Source organism: Neopsephotus bourkii, unplaced genomic scaffold (genome assembly GCF_033783945.1).
Source record: "Neopsephotus bourkii isolate Nb327-2 ecotype Australia unplaced genomic scaffold, CSIRO-AGI_Nbou_v1 NB_259, whole genome shotgun sequence".
Lineage (NCBI taxonomy): Eukaryota > Metazoa > Chordata > Aves > Psittaciformes > Psittacidae > Neopsephotus > Neopsephotus bourkii.
In genome coordinates, this window is record NW_026900768.1 from 369,166 (window position 1) to 390,292 (window position 21,127).

The following is a 21,127-nucleotide window of genomic DNA, read 5'->3' on the forward strand; positions in this document are numbered from 1 at the left end:
GACTGATTCCATTTTGTTCTGCATGGCTATTTTATCATTAGTTTCATTTGAAAGAGAGAATAGTAAACTAATTTTTATGGTTACACAGTGACATTAAATGGTGAAATTTATGAAAAACTAACAGAAGTAGTGATAAGTATATTATTATTTTTTTTGTAAGCAGGAAAAACAAAACAATTGCTCAGAAAGATCTGTTATAACAAAAGAATATTATCTAAATCTGGCTGCTCTTGTGCTTGCTCATACAGTGTCTAAAGAAAGGTAGGGATTTTATTCATTTAGTTTTGGAAAGAAAGTACTCCTAGAAAAGAGAGTTATAGTGATTTTCTTTTTCCTAACCTAATTTTCAACAAATTTTAGGGATCTATATTTCCCTTTCTTAAAATGAAATAGGAAGTATTTTTCAGGAGATGCAAATTTAAGAGAATATAATGTATAAATCCATAAAATCTGAACATTTCGGAGCCATTCAAAACTGGGTATTCAGAAAGAATCCAACTTTCCTGATTATTCTTCTAGCATAGTTTCCTTTTCAGGTTATTGCTCTCAAACTTCTTTACTGTCACACCTGAATGCTGCCAGACTCTTAGTTGTCTGATTATCCTGTATATTTGCCTGTGCTTGGTGACTGATAAGTACCTATGCTACCTGTCCTTTTCTGCAGGGAAACTAGTGTTCAGAAAGGAGGCTAATGTACATTTGAGTTCCTTTTTCACATGCCTTGCACTTCTACAATATGAGTACATGTATGTGCTTGGACATTATGCTAAAGTTCACTTGAGTGGAAGACAGCATAGATACAGTGGGTTGAAAATGTGATCCTATGTAAGATGCATTGTGTGAAGAATATATGCAGCCTCAGGATGTATTATGGACTCTCAAAGTCAGAGAGGTCTTCGGGAGTCATAGGACAAACAGATCTGCTGAAGAAGTAGGTAGTAATGTCCACCAAGACAGATACTACAAGTGAATAAAGTGTTCTTGGCAGAAATCAGAGAGCACTGACTCTGAGTCCTGCTGAAGTTGGGGGTGAGCTGCTGCTACCAACCATTGCCAGACTGCAAGTTCACATATATCAGGTGAGATGAGTAGTAGGATTTATGCCTTTGGTTGGCTGATTCCTGAGGGAGAGGATGATGGCTGGGTGCTGAAGTGTAAGCTTTCAAATGGAGGACCACCATCTGCAGGTATGCGACAAGAGGCTAGCAACTGGATATCTTGTTATACATGCAGCAAGATACTTGGAAAATGGTAGTTACTAATTATATGATGTTAAACTATTATGTATTAGTTTATTTTTAACAGTTATAAATGTATCTTGAAGAATTTTAACACAGTTTGCTGTTGGTTTTTTTTTGGTCTTTTCAAAAAAGTTCTTTAAACAGCTCCTGTAAAGCATGTTATGATAAAAACTTGCATGTTTAATGCTGAAAGGTAAGAGAATAGAAGTGTCTGGGTCTGAGGAAACTATTCCTTTGCTTTGTGTTCAAATAATCCATGAGCTCCTCTTCCTTTTTAATCTTAATTTATTAGGGTGGTTGGTATTCTATGGCAACCTGAATTTTTTTGCTCTGGGTGAATTTGACTGTAACGACACTGATAAATTTCTTCTCAGACAATGCACTGCTACTGTGAAGTGGTTGCCCAGAGTAGCACCTTCAAACTCAGACAGTCTGCGCTTTTCATGAATTTGGTCGTGTCTGCTGATTTCACTCACTGACTTCTTTTTTTTCCCTCCTATTTGTACTGTAAAGGCAACACATAAGTCTGTTCAATCTGTTCCATTTAAGCCTATTAAAACACTTCTCTGTTGCACTGTCTTGGGCTCTCATTTACACTACAGCAAGGCAAGTTTTCTTTCCAGTTATAATCACTATAGAAGAGCACAGAAAACTGAATTTTAAAATTAAATAGGCCCTTGGTTTTCAAGGTGTCTTGAACATCATTTAAAGAAGTAAAATAATGAAGGACTTGTTTTGACCTGCAGAATCTTCCCCTGATAACAGTGCCTCTCAAGCAGTAAGTAGAGTTTTAGAGTGAAGTCATCTCTAAAATGCACTTTTTATTTGTCCCTTTTCTCTTTCTGTCCCTTCACTGCTTGTTTCCCTCATACACTAGTTATTCATAACCTTTGAGAGTCACTGAGTTATCACAGTCCAGGTGGTAATTCGTCTCTCCCATACACTGCAGAGCAAGGGCAAGCCTCCCTCCTGCATATCTATTTCTTGATTTTTCCAGTTCTTCTCCCACCTGGAGAGGTAGGAGGATTGAGAGAGATTCAGATTGCCCTAGAGTATCTGCCTTTGGCACTTCTCAAGGATGAACTGCCAGATTTCACAAACTTTCCTGCACGATGGGTGGTATCAGTTGCAGAAACAAGTGATGAGCCTGTAACTCACACAGTTGGCTGCTGTGAAATTAAAATGAGCAAAACCAAACAATCCAAGCAGGAAAGCCTTCCACTTTTATTTTATTTGAAAACAAAATTGACTGTCTGCACTGCACAATTTTTTTACTAAGTAAACTAGTAGTGACCCCATTGGCTCAAGCAGGAGTTTGAACCAGTCTCCTCTGTTCCATATGTCCACTTGTGTAACTGAGAAGTGAACAACCAGCACTCAATGTCCAAGTCTGGTCTCCAGCTCGTTTTTCCTGCAGAAGAGCTGCTGAGTTGCTCATTTAAGCCTTCATAGGGCAACCTTGAAGGAAAGATCACATCTCCCATCAACCAGAGAGACTTGAGCTTAAGATCAGAGTCCTGATCTGGAGCTGTGACAAATACAACAGAAAAGAGGCTGCTGCTTTGCTCCTTTGTCTGGAGTGCAGGAACTGGATTGTTTGAAAAACAGTATTTCATTGCATCTGTAATAGTTACCTCCCTCAAGTTTTACTGTGTCGAGTATTGTCATGTTAAAAGGCTATGGACTTTCCACTATTTATTTATTTTTTTATTTATTTGCCTTTCTTCTCTGGCCATAAGTCTACTGAGAAAATGGGGGAAAAAAAAAAAAAAAAGCTTTCTTCAGGCTTTAAAGTGTAATTACTTTAGAAATTTCCTTCCTGATTATGATTATATATACTTTTGTGTGTATGTAGGTAGATAAATGAGGCAGATGGTAACAGATAGTTCTGCGAACTGTGATGTTTACTTCCTGCATATTCATGAATTTTTAAAATATTAAACTTCTTTAAGGATCTTAAATTCCATGTTGTACAGTTTGGGGGGGAAATAGAGTTTATTTTGTTCGCTTCTTAGAGTTGTAGAATCACTGTCTTAACAAACATAGCCTAGCCCTGAAGTATTAAGGGTGCCCTTACATTTATGTCTAGGGCTTCCAGAGGTGGTTGCACTGTGCAGGAGCCAGGTTACAACAAGCTCCCATCAAGTGTCCTTTAACTAATGAGTGTGCATCTAGGGAGAGAAAGCTTTGTGTGTCTTTTGTCAGCCTCTGATTTCTCGATTTGGGGTTTTGGGCTGCTGTAATACAAAAGAGAATAGAAGAAGTGACCTCGAATTTATGTATGAATTAAAAATTGTTGGCTTGCAGACTTTGGTAAATGTATACATAGATATGGTTGTTTCTCTGTTTTTAGGAATACACTATAGACATAATTTTTGCCCAAACTTGGTATGACAGTCGTCTAAAATTTAACAGCTCAATGAAGGTGCTTATGCTTAATAGCAATATGGTTGGAAAAATTTGGATTCCAGACACTTTCTTCCGAAACTCAAGGAAATCTGATGCTCACTGGATTACGACTCCAAATCGTTTGCTTCGAATCTGGAGTGATGGAAGAGTATTATACACTCTGAGGTGGGTTTTTAATAACTGGGCAGAAAAAAAAACAAAACTCTTATGACCAAGAATATGGAAATAATGAATATAGATCAAATCCTTGGTATCTCTTTTGTTATGGACTGCAGGAATTTGCAAGGAGTTTACAAAAGGAGAAAATGAAAATATTTGATCATGAAAAACATGAAATTTGTAGTATTGAAACATATTACGTAGATAATTGGGTAAAGAGAACTGAAGAGGTTAGCAAATTTTGATCTCATTTAGGCAAGGTTAAAAAAAGATGTTACATAGCATGTAGCACTGTGGTGGTCTGTCACTAACGTATTGCAGATCTAGCAATAAATTATTTTGCAGACTTTCTATTCTAAATAGTTCAGTATCTAACTTTCACCAAATTATATTCTGTAAGCAAAATATGAAATGCTTCACATAATAAAACTCATAAGACATTTGATTAAAGCTAAAGCCCCAGTCCTGCATAGGCTTTTTAATATGTTTTCCCTTGCAAGCTATTAAAATCAAGAAATTTGTTCATCTAAATTGGGCATAAGCAAACATGTTGATGATAATTCTTTCTGGTAAATGGGAGATCTTGGGCTGGCTTTAAGTTTCGTGTCACTTTTCAAATAGTTCTTGAAAGACTGCAGTCTACAGAAAGCATTTTAGGGTCATCTCTTGATTTTGAGTATGCCTAAAAAATGTTGCTATAGATTAGGAGCTGATCGGGAAGCAGTCCATGCAGAGGGTGCTCTAAATCTGATTCTGCTCTTGAGAGTTTGCTTATTTAAAACAAAAAGTAGCACCCTTTAATTACTTTTCAGTCATTCATGTTTTTTTCATAAGCAAGCTAATTGTGTTGTATGAACAATTTATAGAAGTCTCCTCTATCAGAAGTAAGAAGAACAAGAATGTTTTGAAAGGATTCTCCTCACTGAATTTTTTCTTAGTGTGCTTCATTTCAGAGTATACAAATATATCTGAAGAGCACTTTTTAAACAGTTTATTATACTGGTGTTTATAAAAATCTCTAGAGAGCCTCTTTGTTAACACGCTAATGTGTTTTTTTCCTTTTGTAGCTGACATACTTGGACTTTACTTTTCCATTGTGCATTCAGTTTCAGGGTACAATTTCTTTTAAATGGGGTCTAAGTAACACAAAGAAACAAACGCAACCAAAAAAAAAAAAAAAACCCAAACCAAACACCCCTAGTGAGCTTTCCCAGAGTAATAGGTTAGAATTAATGTTCTAGAGTGTGAGCTATGAAGTGCAGTGAGCTAGTAATAAACTAGCAGAGCAGGTATTCATCCAGCACTGCAGCATGCAAACATCTGTATAGGTGAGGATATAGCCTGAATTTGGCCTCAGGTAGAATATCATTGAAAGGTTCATATGTTGGTTATTGAAGGAACAATAATAGGATCTGACAGTGTTCCAGGTTGACGGGCTCCCCTGTACCATGATCTATCCATTGCATCCATTAATCCAGTGATTCCAAATCTAGTTGTGTTGCTTTTAGTAAAAGTCTGGTTTTGTTTTCTTTTTCTTTAAGCATTTGACTATCCAAAAGTTGAAAATGGAAAACAAAGGCAATAAATGTAGTAAAAAAATACTGTATTTTGAAAAGCATCTACAGAGGAATGCAACCCTTTTGCCTAGAGATGAGGGGATGTTCGCTAACTTCCCATCCCCCTTATAAACCTCTCTCTTGGTCAAGATGAATTTCTAGGAAGGTCTAGTGACACTTTGTGTAGAATAACTGCTTTGTTCACAGACTTCTAGAGCTTTCTGGCACCGTGTGGCAGAATTTTCCTCTCCCCATCCCTTTTTGTTCAGTATGTAAGTATTGCATACAGTCAAGTATGTAAGTATTATATTAATTTTCAAAGTTGATTTTGGAAGACATTCTGACTTTCTTCATAGTGTTACCAACAGGAGGTATTTTAAATACAAAGAAAGCAGTTTGGAGTCTGGCCCCTTACTCTAGCTTCCTAGTGAAAGTTAGCAGAACTGGGTTTTGCATTGGTTGCTTAGAAGCTCTTCAGGAATCTGTGATAATATTTTCAAAAGTAGCAAGTGATTCAGTTGATACCATTACATTCCTAAATTACTTCTAAAACATATATTAGTTGCATGAATGCAACTAACTACTTGATGCCTTAGACATTAGATGAGTAGAAATACGGAAGTCTGCTCTTTCATATCCAAGCTACTGCCTTTGCCACTAATATAGAACAAGGCCAAGAATGTCCTCACTTTCCTCTCACGTATATCTATCTATCTACCTGATAGAATGATACCAAATGCAGTTTGACTTGAAAAATGCATTCTTGAGAAAATTCATTTTTTTTGCTGTCATAAACTTCCCCTCCTTGCCCTGCCTTCAGTCCCTCCCTATTTTATCCCCTATTTCTGGTAGGCAGCTGAAGGATTCCCCCAAATCAACTGAAATTTTTTTTAAATGGCTTGAAATGGAAATTGGAACAATGCTTGTCCTCAGGTTGCATATCACGATAATTTTTGTTCCTTGGCAGTGATGATGGATGCTTTTGCAGATACACAGTTGGCTATGTGTAACATTCATTAATTGACAAAACTGATTTCTGTGCATGTGCTTTACTATCTAGTCTGGAGTGTCTGGATGCTTGAATGTAATCCTTTTTTTTTTTTTTTTTAATTAGGCTGACAATTAATGCTGAATGTTATCTTCAGCTTCATAATTTTCCTATGGATGAACACTCCTGTCCACTGGAGTTTTCAAGCTGTAGGTGGTAAAATACATTTTTGTTGGTTTTGGGTTGGGCTTTTTTTTTCTCCTTTACATTCAGGCGTTAAATTTCCTTAAATCCCAGCAGCAATAGAGCAAGGGTTGACTTTTTAAAGCCTTGTAATGAAAAATAGAACTGACCTATTTTATTTTTTTTTTCATTAGATTTACTGCATTATTTACTGCATTATTAAATGCAGTAATGAATGAGTTGAATTTCATGCATTTCATTTAGGTGCAACTTTAAAAATAATCTTATTGCTTAAGAGTCTGATGCAGTGCCCCTTCCAGTTAATGGAAATCTATTGCCCTGGAAGAACTTTATTTTTTATGCCTGCCAGACTTGCCAGCTTTGAATTAGTTCCATGTGGTATACTTAAAAGGAAAAATAAGATCTGTCTTCTTCAACTTTTTCCTGTAAATGCTTAATCGGTATAAGAAGTCCTCCTTTGAGTGGGACTTACTTATGTGAGCAAGAAACACAACTTTCAGGATTAATTTCTTTAGTATAAACTATATTAAAAAAAAATTAAATCTAAGGGGATTGTGCTATTATTGGCAAAAGAAACCCAAACCACCTGAAGACAGCTAAATGACTTATTCCTAAATGTGAAACCTAATAGACAATGAAATCAAACTTGAGTAATTCTTTTTAAATTAATGTTTTCATTTAATACTTTCTTCTTGAGTGCTTCCAGCTAAATGAGCTAAATAAAGGCCATTGATTAAGTAGTTGTGCAACACAGGCTAGTCTCCCTTAATTTCATTTCTGCCTTTCTGCAAGATAATGTGGGGTAACATGTGAGGCATGTGAAAATCAAGAAGGTTGCACTTCCTTAAAGCTGAAGTACTGGGTAATGAATCAGGCCACAGACTTCCATTCTGAGAGCAATAGGCAAAGAATAAACATTAGTAGGACTTTTATAAACATATGTACTCAAGCTCTTTGTGTTCTTTGAATGATAATGTATATTACATTTTTATATTAATTCATAGTAATGATTCTGAGCCAGTTTTTCTATCTGAGTTCTAGAATATCATTTAGATACTTACTAAATGTTTGTATTTACATAGTTTTTGATAGCTCATATATTTCTAGCTAGGCTTACTACTGAGGATAGATGTTTTGTGGTTAAATTTTACATGTATCAGGTGGTTTGTATATTGTCTTTCTGTCTGATCCACTTTATGTATAGCCCTGGTTTTCAAACAGTTTAAAAAGTTTTTAAACAGCTTCAGAGATTACAAAATACGTGTTGGTATACACTGTGGCTGAATGCTTGATTTGTTCTGTTTTATCCTAGATGGATATCCCAGAAATGAAATTGAATACAAATGGAAGAAAACCTCTGTTGAAGTGGCGGATCCAAAATACTGGAGATTGTATCAGTTTGCATTTGTAGGGTTACGAAATACAACTGAAATTTCTCATACCTTGTCTGGTAAGGCAAAGTGTTGAATGTTATTTCACGTAATATGTGTGTAAAACAAGACTAACAGATGAAGATGGAATTGAAAACCATTCTTAGTGTCATGTATTTTTTTTCCTAATTTATAGGTGATTATATTATTATGACAATCTTCTTTGATCTCAGCAGACGAATGGGGTATTTTACTATTCAGACGTACATTCCTTGCATACTCACAGTTGTTCTTTCATGGGTCTCATTTTGGATCAATAAGGATGCAGTTCCTGCAAGAACTTCTCTCGGTAAGAACGTATGTTTTCAACCTTGAAGGGTCTGGCACTCTTCAGGAATACAAACCAGCAGCAGGGAATAAATTGAACACAGTTTATTTCCCTTCACATTGTGACCATCGGTCACCCTTTCTCTTGAACTGCAGGATTAAGAGTAAAAGGATCCTGCTGTGGTTGCACCATAGGGCTTAAGGAGGGAGTATTGAGAATGGAAATCCGGAAATCCTGAACCAAGCCTTGTGGATGTGGTGGTGCTCATACACATACATTTTCCTCTCCTTTCTGTTCTTTTTGTCATCTCTAGGGACTTGCAATATGGCAATCATTAGTCTGACAAGTATGATTAAACTTCACTTAGCATCATGGAACAAAGGATGTCATAGCTACACAAGCAGTAACCATGAAGGTTTTGTTCTTTTTCAACTTTTTTTGTTGGTTTTTTTTTTTTTTTGTTTGTTTGTTTGTTGGGGCTTTTTTTGGTGGTGTTGATGTTGGGTTTTTTAATAACAGAAATGTTTCAGTTGTTCTTCTAAGTCCATGGTAGGACAGAAAATTTGCAACCAAATTTGCACTTCAAGCAGTTAAGCATATAACTGAAAAAAACTTGAATCACTGTCCTGTTTTTACTACAGATAGCAATGAAGTGTGTTGCAAGTTCTGCTACAGAGATAATTCTGTGGTAGTGTCTTCTGACATGTTTAACATGGTGCCAGTCTCCTACATTTGACTTGAGGATTCATGTGCTGCCTTGGAGAAAAGTCATACTCCCCACATAGAGAATGCTAGACGATGCGTGGAGTGCAAGGACGCACAATTACAACTTTGAGGTTAGAAGTGATAGGTGTTTTTAGTAAAACTGGTGATGGAGGTATGACCTGTTCTGGGAGAAAGATTAAGAGCTAAGAGTGTGTCTTAGAAAGTGAGAGATGTGTGTTACTTTTTCTCAACATATTATAGGATTGTGAACACACCATTCCCACTTATTAGGAATACTTCCTATCAGAAGAGTGTGTCCAGGTTTTAACTCCCTGACTTTCCCACTGAAACTCGACCACTTGCAGTCAAGCCTGCAAGATTAACTAGTCAAGCAAGAAAGTAAGCAAAATAGTTTAGCCTAATGAAAAGGTAAGGGGAAAAAAAATTGGAGTCTTGGTTCTTTATGCTATTTATAGGTACTGCAAAGTTTAGCGAAGAGAGCCTAAAATCTTGCGTAAATAAGTTGAAACAATCAAAAAATAGTTTCAGATCTTAAGTTTTTCAATGTATCATAAGATTTCTTTGACTAATCATTGAACATCACTGTGTGCACCATCTGAAATACACTAGCTATAACAGGAAAAATTGTATTGGTATTCTGTGAGTTCTGTATCCAGTTTGGTCTCTTTACAGAGGGGTGGGGTTTTTTTTTCAATGCCACAAATCTTGCAAATTTGCCTTTAATCTCATGGTTAAGAGAGTTTTCATGCTCCCCCTTAAGAAGTACTAACCTTTATCTGAGATGTACTACAAATGTTTGCAAGATTTTATTTGCAGCTCCCTGCAGTTAACTCTGAGTTCGTATTGTATGAACATGCAGAAGCCATTGTTTGACAGATTGCAGGATGACTTTTCTCACATGCAGATGTTCTGGTGGAGAAGAGAATACCAGACAAAGCAATTTTATGGGAAATAATGATAAATTAAGACAAGAAAACCAAAACTAAGTCATGGCAAACAGTTGTGATGCCGAGGTCCTTGTGACAGACCTCTGTGTGCCTTTTGAATAGCAGAGAGGACTGGGAAAATCCAGGTGTCCTTTTATCTTCTCTGAACAGAGGTCAGTCAGGGGAATGCTGTGTGTGACTTCTTGCCTGGAGGCTGTGATGGGGTGTGGTATGCTGAAAGGGCTTGGGCCTTTTTCTTCTATTTATGTTGAAAGATCGTGGCAGTTTGTGGTTTCCCAAAGCAAAAAGGTTTGAGACAGTTAAAGATATTTAAATGTTTAACTACATGGAGAAATGCCTAATTGATTTTCAAAAGCATCTAGTGGGAGCCAAGCACTTTTAGAAAACTCTGTGTATATCTGTTTGCCCTTTTAGGCACACTATTTCATTGGGAAATCTGTTGTAAAATCACCACTGCTTTCCTGCTGTGGTATCAGTCCATAGTGACCCTGATTCCATGCTTTGATTGAAACGCCACAGACAGCCTTAGACTGGTGTAACACATTTTTTGCAATAAGTCTGTGCATGTAAATAATGAATTATTTCTGTGTTCAAGTATTGCTTTCTGAAGGAAAGGTCACATCTTAATTTTTGGGACTACTGTGAAAAAGGCTTTGCTTCTCTCTGAAGCATCAAAGATAATCAAAAGTGTTAACAACTTCTAAATGTTAAACCAGCGAAGAAGAGCGGTGTAGTTGAGATTCTGAACACATCTCTATTAAGGCCAGCTTGTTCTTTTAATTAACTTGTATGTAAGTGAATCAAGGGAAATGTTTTCTATTACTTAGGACACAGTATTGAAAAAACCCTAGTAACTTTAAGAATGAGACCGGAAAGGCCATGAAGGTCATCTAGTTTCATATGCAACATGTCAGAAGCAAACAGTTGAAAGTGTTATTCCTTTTCCTTGTATTTTCTGAAAGTTTGAAATCATTGATAAATAATACACCTTTTTTTTTTTTCTGAATGTGTCCTTTTGTACATTTTAATCTTTCAAGAACCAAAGGACTTTTTTTGTATTAATAAAATTTGTGTGCTTATTTTACCTGTTTGTCTATTGTATTTGTTTTATGTGCACATTCTTTAACAGATTTATGAAATTACACAAACTTTCTCAGTGTCATTGTTTAATGAATGTGTTTGGAAAACAGGAGGGATTTAAACTGAAGGTGAGATGTGCTGCCTTCTGTATGATCCCATGGTGGCTGCTGGATCCATAGGGGTGGCTTCATGCAATAGCACCGTTGTGTTTGGCAGTGACCCCTGCTGTGGCTCAGTTATTATATTAATGAAATAAGGGGAAATTTGAGGATTTTTTGTTACAATATAATTGGATCATTTATACACTTCCCTCTTCTCATCTTTTTTTTTCTTTCTTTCTTTCTCAAACAGGCATTACAACAGTGCTGACCATGACAACACTGAGTACAATTGCAAGGAAGTCACTCCCGAAGGTTTCCTATGTGACAGCAATGGACCTTTTTGTTTCAGTTTGCTTCATTTTTGTGTTTGCTGCCTTGATGGAATATGGCACATTGCATTACTTCACCAGCAACAGAAAAGGAGACAAAGGAAAAGAAAGGAAGACAAAGTCTAAGCCATCAGTAAGTTTAAAAAAAAACAGAAAAAATAAAAAAGTCACAGAATGCTGTTTACTGTGGCACTAATTCTGACAGACTGTTCTTAAATAAAAGGGCTAATGTTCAAACATAATTAACACTTTTTTTGGTCTTTTTTTTTTACAGTTGGTAGGTTGTACTAATTTTGTGTAAATACTAATAACGAACAAAGGTTTTGGATCATTCTGCTCATAAGCCTAAGCTAGAGAGTGGTTTGCTATAATATTCTGTGCTTCCATGCCCAAACCCTATTAATCTTCTTATGAGGTGTGTGCCTATGGAGACAGTTCTGTCTGGCACAGTGCTTCTGAAAACAGCACCTGAGAGAGAACCATAGATAAGACAGTAGCAATAGAGATAATGTAAATGGACTGGAGGTGTGAAGATTTGTTTGGATTCACATCATGTAACTTGGTTCTTACCTCGCTAGCTTTTCAACATAAAACATGCTTATTACTGGTCAGTATTCTGACACCCTTCCACTTCAGAAATCTACCTTAACTCCATTTTTTTTTTTTTTGGGGGGGGGGTGTGTTTGTTTGGGGTTTTGTTTGTTTGTTTGGTTTGTTTTGTTTATTTGTTTTGTTAGTTGTTTTGTTTTTTCCCTCCTCTTTCTTTTTCACTTCCATATTTGTTTCTGGTGAAATGAACCTTCTGTTTTTACAGGTTGATGTTTGAATCCCTACATATCTCAGGAACAAGTATTATTACAAGTATAATGTATTGAAATATATATTTTAAGAAGCCTTCTCTTCATGTCGTGAGAACACTGGAACTTCCAAGACTCTATTGTTGGAAGCCAGTACAAATATTTAAAGCTAATCTTTAATAAAATATTCAGGTAAAACTTTTAAATAGTTTATTCATTCAAACACTAGTCAATATCTGAGGCTTGACTGTAGTCATCTTTTGGAGAGAATAAGAAGAAGAATGTTATTATAAAGCCCCCTTCCAGATAATTTCATCAAAGGAAGCTGAAGAATAGCTGAATCATAATATCAGTTGTCTTTTCTGACTGAAGGCTGTGTAAGATGAAAGAGAAATTAAAATTAAATTAGAGAAGTCCAGATACACAAATGCAGAAATCCTGTTGCAGCCCATATTCCTTCTGCAACTAGTGTCAAAAAGCACAGGTGCACCAATTTTGAGCAGCAGGTCTGTGGGAGACTATCTTATGGGGGCACTGCAGGGCTGCTATGGCTTAATACCAGCAAAATGAGAGCCCTTGTGTTTAATATGATGACCTGGTCTGAGTGGATCAGATGTGTCTTTGCAGCAAGGCTAGTGGTGAAGGGTTAATACTGCCCTGTGCAGCCTTAGTCAAGCATCACTGTGATCCTCAGGGAATCCAACACAGCTACAATAACAGGAAAATAGAAACTTCAAACTTCCCTGTTAGTGGTAGAAGTGAATGTGGGCACAATGGAAGGCATAGGAAAACATAGACTTTGGCAAGAGCCACAGTTGAACAATGAAGGTAAAAGATAACAGAGACTGCAGAAATTTGGGGAACTTCCAATGTTTGCACAGCAGATTCAATTTTAGGTTGCTGTTGCAATGAGGTCTCAACAACACTTAGGGAAGAGGAAGCTGAAAAAAGCCTGCTCTCAGCATGTGCAACAAGGAGAAAAGAGGGGAGAAAATACTACTTATTCAAACCAAGGAGCTATTAAACATCAGCTGCTGGTAGATCAAAAGCCATTGAAGTGGTTTGCAAGTATACTCTACTGAATGGAGTAACAAGACTTTCCAGAATCTCTTCACACATCAGCTGTTTATGCAATAATCTACCAAATGTCTTGAGATTTTCAGTGCATGTCACAATTTAAAATGTATGAAAATGGGGAGATAGAAATTATGACATCTGTTGACTAAGATTAAAATTGACAATGTAGTATTCCAAACACAATTTGATTGTGGTTTAGTGTCTTCTTAAAGTGTGCTTGTTGCTTTTAGGTAGTTGAAAACCAGCTATGTTTTCACACAGAATTCTTTAAACGTGTTTCACCATAAGACCATACTATTAAGAGATTGCTCTAAAAACCAGGGCAATTAATATACTTAGACACAAGGATCCTCATTTTATAAATAGGGTTTTTTTTTGTGATATTTTGTAAAAAGCTATAAAATTTTTTGTTCTAACTAGAACAATTAAAGAAGCTATCTCATTAATTAATAAGTCATACAACTACAAATCCTTTCCCTCCCCTCCTTTTTTTTTCCCCTGTTTGTCAAAGACTTCTATTCATTCTTTTTCTCTTGTAGTTATGGGTATGTAACTCAAAATCCCAATTTAATTAAAATAGTTTAATTCCTCCTGAAAAGTTCTCATTTACTGGTGTTTTTTTCCCTTGGAAAACTTGCCTTACATTGGTCATCTATTTCTATTGCAAAATGCAATAAAAGCTTATTATTCCATGATCTGATAGCAATAAGGTTCAGTAAATGATCTTGTGAAAAAATTGTGAGATTTTACAAATGATTACAGCAGTTTTATCTTACAAAATATGTGCTGGCATAATTCAAAAGAGGTAGTAGGAACTGGCTTATGTAAATCCACATTAGTAAGGATAATGAGTTTGGGCAGGAAAGATTAAACTTAATTAGTTGCGGATTTTGTTCTGATCATCATTTCACTTGAAGTGAATGCATCACCTATGCTATAATTCAACAGATGATGGCTTTCTTTTGTACATCTGTTAGTGTTAGCACAAAATAATTTGGGTTTGGTCCTATCAAATGTATTATAAATGCTTCTCACTCTATGTGGAATTTTATCTACACTATTAGTAGGTACGTACATGAACAATCAACATGTACTACTGTATCTACACCTTTGTTGCTTTTTTTTTTTTTTAAGTCTCTGCAAATTGATACAAGTCATTTTCTTGTGAGGTTTTGGTGTTTTTTCCCCTTTCTCATCACGCTGTCCCTTTCTTGCACATTTTATGTATTCCCTTGAAGTGGTTAGGCCTATAAGATGACGCTATGTTTCTGCCTCTCTCAGGCCACCTCTTCAAACCTATAATGTAGTAGCCAGCTTTGGTCTGTGCCGGTGACATGAGCGATTAAAAGCAGAACTGTTATTTTTCCTCCTTTTATGGTGTTTCTGACTTGGGGATTCCTGGTTTACTCCATTAGTAGAAATGAATCATGCTACAAATCTTACATTAGCAGAACCAACAGTCAGAAAATTATTGTAAAACCAGAGTAGGCTTTACAATTATAAGCATCATTTTCCCTCCGTATTATCAACAAAAGAATGATTTTGTAAGTTTAAAAAAAAATTGAACTTACTTTTCATATCTTGTAAAAATAAGACCTGTTTGTAATACCCTAAATTAGGATAGAAGCATGTAACTGCTGTTTGTGGTTATTCTCGGTATTTTAGCATAACTGAAAAGAATAATGAAGTTCTTTAGCATGATAATTAGCTCCCTAGGTCATCATGTCTAAAAAGTATTGAAACAGCAGCCTGTGTGAAGCTTCCTGTGGTAAAGACACTTATTAAACAAAGCTATTAAAAAATGCTGTGCACCCTGCACTGCTTTAAAACATCACCCCTTGGGACACAGGGTGAAACGCCCCTTCAGCAACAGAATGCCTCCTTAACAATGCATAGAGATCTGTGTGCTGGCCCGAGTAATTCCATGGGAGTGTGACAACAGGATTCTAAAATATAACAAGAATTGAAATTATGTGGCTTCACGCTTTTCATATTTTTTCATATTTTCTTCACTGCCTGTCATGTATAATTGTTTAAGAGAGATTCTTCTCTACACTTAAATACCTAGCTAGTTCTTCTGACTACATCCTTTCCTGCTACATTTATTCCTAACATGACAAAATATGGAGATGGTAGAAAAGAGAGAAGACAATGTAAGAGTAGTGTTGATGTAAATTCTGTCTTCCATCTGAGATTTTGGAAGAGATGCCAAAGGTGGGGGGAGTTCAAAGAAAGAGGATATGGATTAGTTTAAAAAGGCTATAAGATTTAGAAAGGCAAAAAGGACAGCTAGTGAAATAGAATGTATTTTGAAATATTCAGGTGCACAAGCATGAAGAGTGAAGAACTGCAAGGAAACAAAACAGAAAAAGGGAAAAGATGGGCTGTGGTTGTGCGAGTAAAAGGATGGTGAAAAGACAAAAGTCACAAGAAAGGGAATAGCAAACAATATATGTGCTAGGCCATAAGGCACCCATATTTTTTCCATGAAAATTATTTATGGAACTTAACATCTATTACACCAAGTTTTTACCAGATTGAAAGAAGAGTTATTTTTAAGGAAAGTAAAAGTAAGATTTAAGATCTAAATTAATCAGCTTAGTGACTCAAATGGCGTTCTCCTAAGGATTCTTGTGTCTTAGTTTCTAAAGGCAGGCCATATTGCTTAGGGATTTAACATTAGAGGGTGTTATATAATGTGGCCTGGCCTTGTGTGTCTCTGTTTCTTAAACTTCACCAGTGATGTTGTACTAACTTTATGAGCTGCTTTTTGGTGAAAATGTATCTTCCAGAAACACCTTCACTCTTGTTCAAGACTCCAAATGTTGGGGGAATCGTCATTCCTTTGGTAGTGATGCTTGTAGCCTGCTTGTAGACTTGCTTATTAACCAGTTGTCAAACTGTGGCTAACTTCACAATGTTTTTTTGTGTTGTGTAGATGATGCCCAAGGAGGTTGTGAATGCTCCATCCCTGGCAGTGTTCAAGGCCAGGTTGGATGAGGCCTTGGGTGATATGGTTTAGAGCGAGGTGTCCCTGCCCATGGCAGGGGGATTGGAACTTGATGATCTTGAGGTCCTTTCCAACCCTAACTATCCTGTGACTCTGTAATTCTATGATCAGCTAACCCTGTCTGTGTAACTAATTATCCACTATTGCCAGATCCCAGCACAACCCCCTTTTTATTGTGGCAGGTGAAAAATATTTCATGATCATTTGCCTGCAAAAGCTATACAGGAGTTCATAATTCGCAAAGCTCCCTAAACTGCTTAATATCAGAATTTCTATATAATGCGCTGAAAGTGCTTATATTGGTCTTTGCTAATGGAAAGCCTATGGAGGCTAAAAGTAAGGGGAAATAAAAAAAGAAACAAACCAACCACCTGCAAATTTATATTTTTCTTTTTTGTTTTTCTTAAGAAAGCACCTGCAATTGCTGTTCGACCTGGATCGACACTTATTCCAATTAATAACATTAATCATCTCCCTGAACATGATGATGATTATGGATATGAGTGCCTAGAAGGGAAAGACTGTGCTAGCTTCTTTTGTTGTTTTGAAGACTGCCGCACAGGATCTTGGAGAGAAGGAAGAATACACATCCGCATTGCAAAAATTGACTCCTATTCTCGAATATTCTTTCCAACTGCCTTTGCATTGTTCAATCTCGTTTACTGGATTGGCTATCTTTATCTATAAGTTTCAGAGGTTTGACAAACTCAGAAAAAAATTGTGATTTGAACAGTCAGTAACACTTTAAAGTGAGCAGTCAGAGATTAGAGCTTGTCCAAAATGACTCACATTGTTTGGATACTTAAAATATTTGAAACAATGAGAGGACATATGGTGATGTGGTCTCCCTCTTGTGATCAACTATAGAACTGATATTGGTATTTTGAAGAGAAAATATAAATATCCCTGAAATTTAGCTTGCCTGAACATGTACATATTTTGTCCAGCTCTAACAAAATGCAGAGTCAAGAGGCTATGTTATTTAACTGGACAGCTCTACATAAGCTTTCAGTTTTCATTCTAAGTGATAATACAGATGAATTTTGTAGCATCTCTTACACCTTTACAAAGAAAGCCTTAACAAAATGGGATTAATTATTCTCATCCATTTCATCCATAAGGTGATGATTTTATTAATCCTTGATTTAAAAAGTTGAAATGGAACATTTCCATTTTTTCAACTAGCCATTTGTTCTCTGCAGTATGTTAAAAAGAGTGATTAAGTCATAATTAATCACAGTCATATTTATACAGAACACAAAGATTAGAGCCGCGAGAAATGGATATATCACTAAAACCCCAAAGGTAATTCTGAGCTTGTCTTATCCTGACTATTGATGTAGGCTTTTGGCTTTCAACCTTAGATTAGATGTATGTCTGTGCTCCATCTGCCGTTACTTTTCTGTTGTGATTACCCCAAGGTTTTCAAAACTTTCAAAACTTTCAAAAGTTCCTAAAAAGCTGCCATTGTTTGCTCATTTCATGGAAACTGGAATAATGTTGACTGAGATTCCGGCCATTGAGTATAATGCTGTTCACGTTCTCCTCATTCCCTTCTTTGTCTGATTCATACTCAGGGCCAGAGAAAAAGTCATAACTCTACATGTGGTAGAATTTGAATCATCAGAGTTTGGAAAACCTGTATCACTGCTGTGGTTGCACAACAGTATTCAAAGCCACTATGTTAAGTCTCTAGCCCTAGGAGTGTAGTGTGTGACCTGCTTCTCTTTGCATACAGTATGAATCTGTGGATTCTGCTTGTTACTGCATACGCTGCTCCAAAGCCAAAGCCAAACAGTATGAATTAACTGAGTCCGTGTTATAGATTGCCATGTAATTATCTCCTTGATAGTTGTTTGTTTCTAATGGAAAAGCTCTGTTGGGGGTGGGGGCAGTTAAATAATCCTTATGCATTGCTGACCCTTCTCTAAGATGGGACTTCTTCCCACCTAAAATTCTAGGACCAGTTCTCCAGCATTTCTGTGGTCAGAGCTTCTGTTCACTTTGGTAGCAGTCCTTCAGTAGCAGCTTTTCTGGACTGACTTCTCTGTGTTGACTGCTGCTGGCTGACAGCATTTAGTATCTCATTTCTATTTTTAAATACATTGTATTTATCGTGCAAAAGTGCTGTCTTTCCTCCCTTCTCAAAAATAAACTGGTCTCAAGTGAGCTTGCAAAAAATCACTGTAAAATTAAGATATGCATTAAGTAAAAGAATTACACAGAAGACCTTACAGATCTTTAAAGAGGATTAATGGGATTAACATTTGGCTGTAGGTAAGGATGTTCAGTACTGGAAATACAGACATGATTAATGGCTAATAATAGAAACCGATACACTACCCCCCAATATTTCCTTTAGATGTGCTCCATCTGAATTTCTCAGAAAAGATTAGTGTATATTTATATAATAGTTGGTACCAAACATAGTAAGATATGATATGCAATACACATTTCAGATGAAATGTTACTGCAGTGTTCAGTCCCAAAGTAATACAGAGTGCAAGAGTATATGTGTAGTGATTCTGGAAGAAAGTATGGCAGAGAAGATCCCCAGTATGTTGGATGTGTAGTTGAAAAACAGTCTGCTCACTGTACAATACAAGGCCCAGATTTTGTGAGCTCCCGAGTTTCATTAATTCACCTTTAAACAAAAGGAACTTCAAAGAACTTGGCACCTCACAAGAGGAAATACAAATTTTACAGCCTGCTCTCCTCTGGCAGATCTAGTTAGATTTTTCTGTTCATGTAGTTGTCAGTTGCCAGTCAGCTTCCAGTGACTGGAGATCTGAAAACATCCAGAATTGGCAAGGGATAGATAAAAAGTTTTTCATCTCTCATTTCTATGGAACAATGTAACGGAGTATTAAACCTACTGAACATTACGGCTGTTTGGCTTATGGATATACTTGCTTCTGTCTGTTGACAAACTTTTCTGTGTACTTCATTTGTTTCTGATAAAATAATTTTAGTTTCCCATAGTACTGTGAGTGCAAGTAGAAATGGGAATATAGTGAACTGTAACATGGCATGTAATAAATGCGTTATTTTAGTATTATGTGTTTTCTTTCTAATTGCATGTGAACACTTCAAGAAATCCAAGTGATACTGAAAAAAATTGCAAGAAACAGACTATACTTACTTGGACTATGTTGTAATCCTTTTTAAAACTTACCTGGATGAAAGTTCATTTACTGATAGCTGGGATCACAGTATTTGGAGTCATATTATTCTGACCATTACTGATTGAGCACATGCTTAAGCTGATTCCTAATCAGTACTGTAATTAGACCAGAATTCAGAAAAGCATGTGCTTATGTACTGTCATAAAGAGCGATGCTATCCTGAATTGATGCCATTAACACATGCTTAATTTGCACTAATTTCAATAATGAGTGTTCAGTAGCTCAAATGATTGAACACTAAGGATGCGAGGCAGAGCCTCTTCAATAAGTTTTCTCACTGAAAGAGAGGGACATAAGATGAGAAATTGCCTTACAGGCAGAGAGGTTGAAAAGTCGGGGGAATCTGTTTTATGGTGCACCTATATAAGCATCTTCTGAAATTTATTTTTCAAAAAAGAGACTTTTCCTTGATATTTCTATATTAGTGTTCACCACTTGTCTGGTTTAGTAGTGAGTGCAGCTCAGTGTGTTATTTTTGGCAAGGTTTTGTCTGTGATTGTACCTCACTGATCTTCAGTGCATGTCTTCTGTGTCTGAATGAATCTGTTTTATGTAGTGGCAGTGCAAGCAAAGCATGAGCTCTGAGCAATGTATTTTATATTCACATGTTGATGTGCTTCAAAGGCTTTAACCACATCTGATTTTCTGACATTCAGAGACATAGGATTGTGCAAGGCTTTGAAGGAGAATCACCTGCAATATGGTTTTTATAATTTTCTGTTTCTTATTTGCTATGGTAATAAAAGATTTGTTTAAAATTGGTATATGAACTATGCTTTGTAATTTGTGAACACCTTTGACCTTTCAATTGAAAGCCAACAGGAGGAGTCTGGATTTAAATATCTGTCTGCGTGAAGTAAGGTACGCTGTGTTTATGTGCATCAGTCATCAATTCAGTTTACTGTTTCCAAATACCTGAGAATTAATGCAAATACATCTTTTTTTTTTCTTTTTTTTAAATTATTGTCAATAATTCTTAATTCATTGTAGTTTCTCTCACTTATACATTGAAAATGATCTTTAATGTTTGTGAAATAATAATGTATTTTTTAGTCATTGTAACAGATACTGAAAATAGAAACTAATGTAGAGTTCCTGAGCTAAAGAATACAAGGCAAGGAGTGAGAAAGAATTACTGTGCTTCTGCTTAGTGAATATCCACATGCTTTGATGAATGTGCTGGGGTGGGGGGGGGAATGACTCATGGGGAGAGGTAGAATATTCTCTAGGCTGTAGAAAATGCCTCTGCATTGGTTCGTGCTAGAAGTTTGCTACCCAAGTGGTTTAAGTCAATGAAAGGAATGGATCTGTCCATCCTTTTTCAGTCGTCTCTTGCTTCTGCCTTACTTGTACCAGCAATGGCAGTTGTAAAGCAATGTTACCAGATTAATCAAAACCTGAAAATTTATCTTTATTTTACTCTTTTGTAAGTTAATATTTCAACCAGATGAGTGGGATCATCTGGCTGAATGTGCAAGACTATGACCAAGCTCTGGTCCAAGAAATGTGATGGGAGCTTACAGCTGGAGCCAGAAGGATGGATTCTTATGATGGCCATTTTTCATTCCATTGTGAATCTGCACTGAAAACTGATGTGGAGGGAAGGGAAAGATGGGGAGG

General features: G+C 36.4%; 1 protein-coding gene across 2 annotated transcripts in view; it reads left to right on the forward strand.

The window, feature by feature from the left end:
- Positions 1 to 18,870, forward strand: part of GABRG1 (gamma-aminobutyric acid type A receptor subunit gamma1) — a 59,241-nt gene extending 40,371 nt beyond the window's left edge. For both annotated transcript variants that reach the window (XM_061346153.1, XM_061346152.1), the window contains exons 4-9: positions 3,595 to 3,815; positions 6,480 to 6,562; positions 7,870 to 8,007; positions 8,124 to 8,276; positions 11,360 to 11,571; positions 16,731 to 18,870. In XM_061346153.1, the coding sequence (XP_061202137.1) occupies positions 3,595 to 3,815; positions 6,480 to 6,562; positions 7,870 to 8,007; positions 8,124 to 8,276; positions 11,360 to 11,571; positions 16,731 to 17,009 (1,086 nt within the window). In that variant the 3' untranslated portion in view covers positions 17,010 to 18,870. The remainder of the gene's footprint in view (positions 1 to 3,594; positions 3,816 to 6,479; positions 6,563 to 7,869; positions 8,008 to 8,123; positions 8,277 to 11,359; positions 11,572 to 16,730) is intronic.
- The last annotated feature ends 2,257 nt before the right edge of the window (positions 18,871 to 21,127 follow it).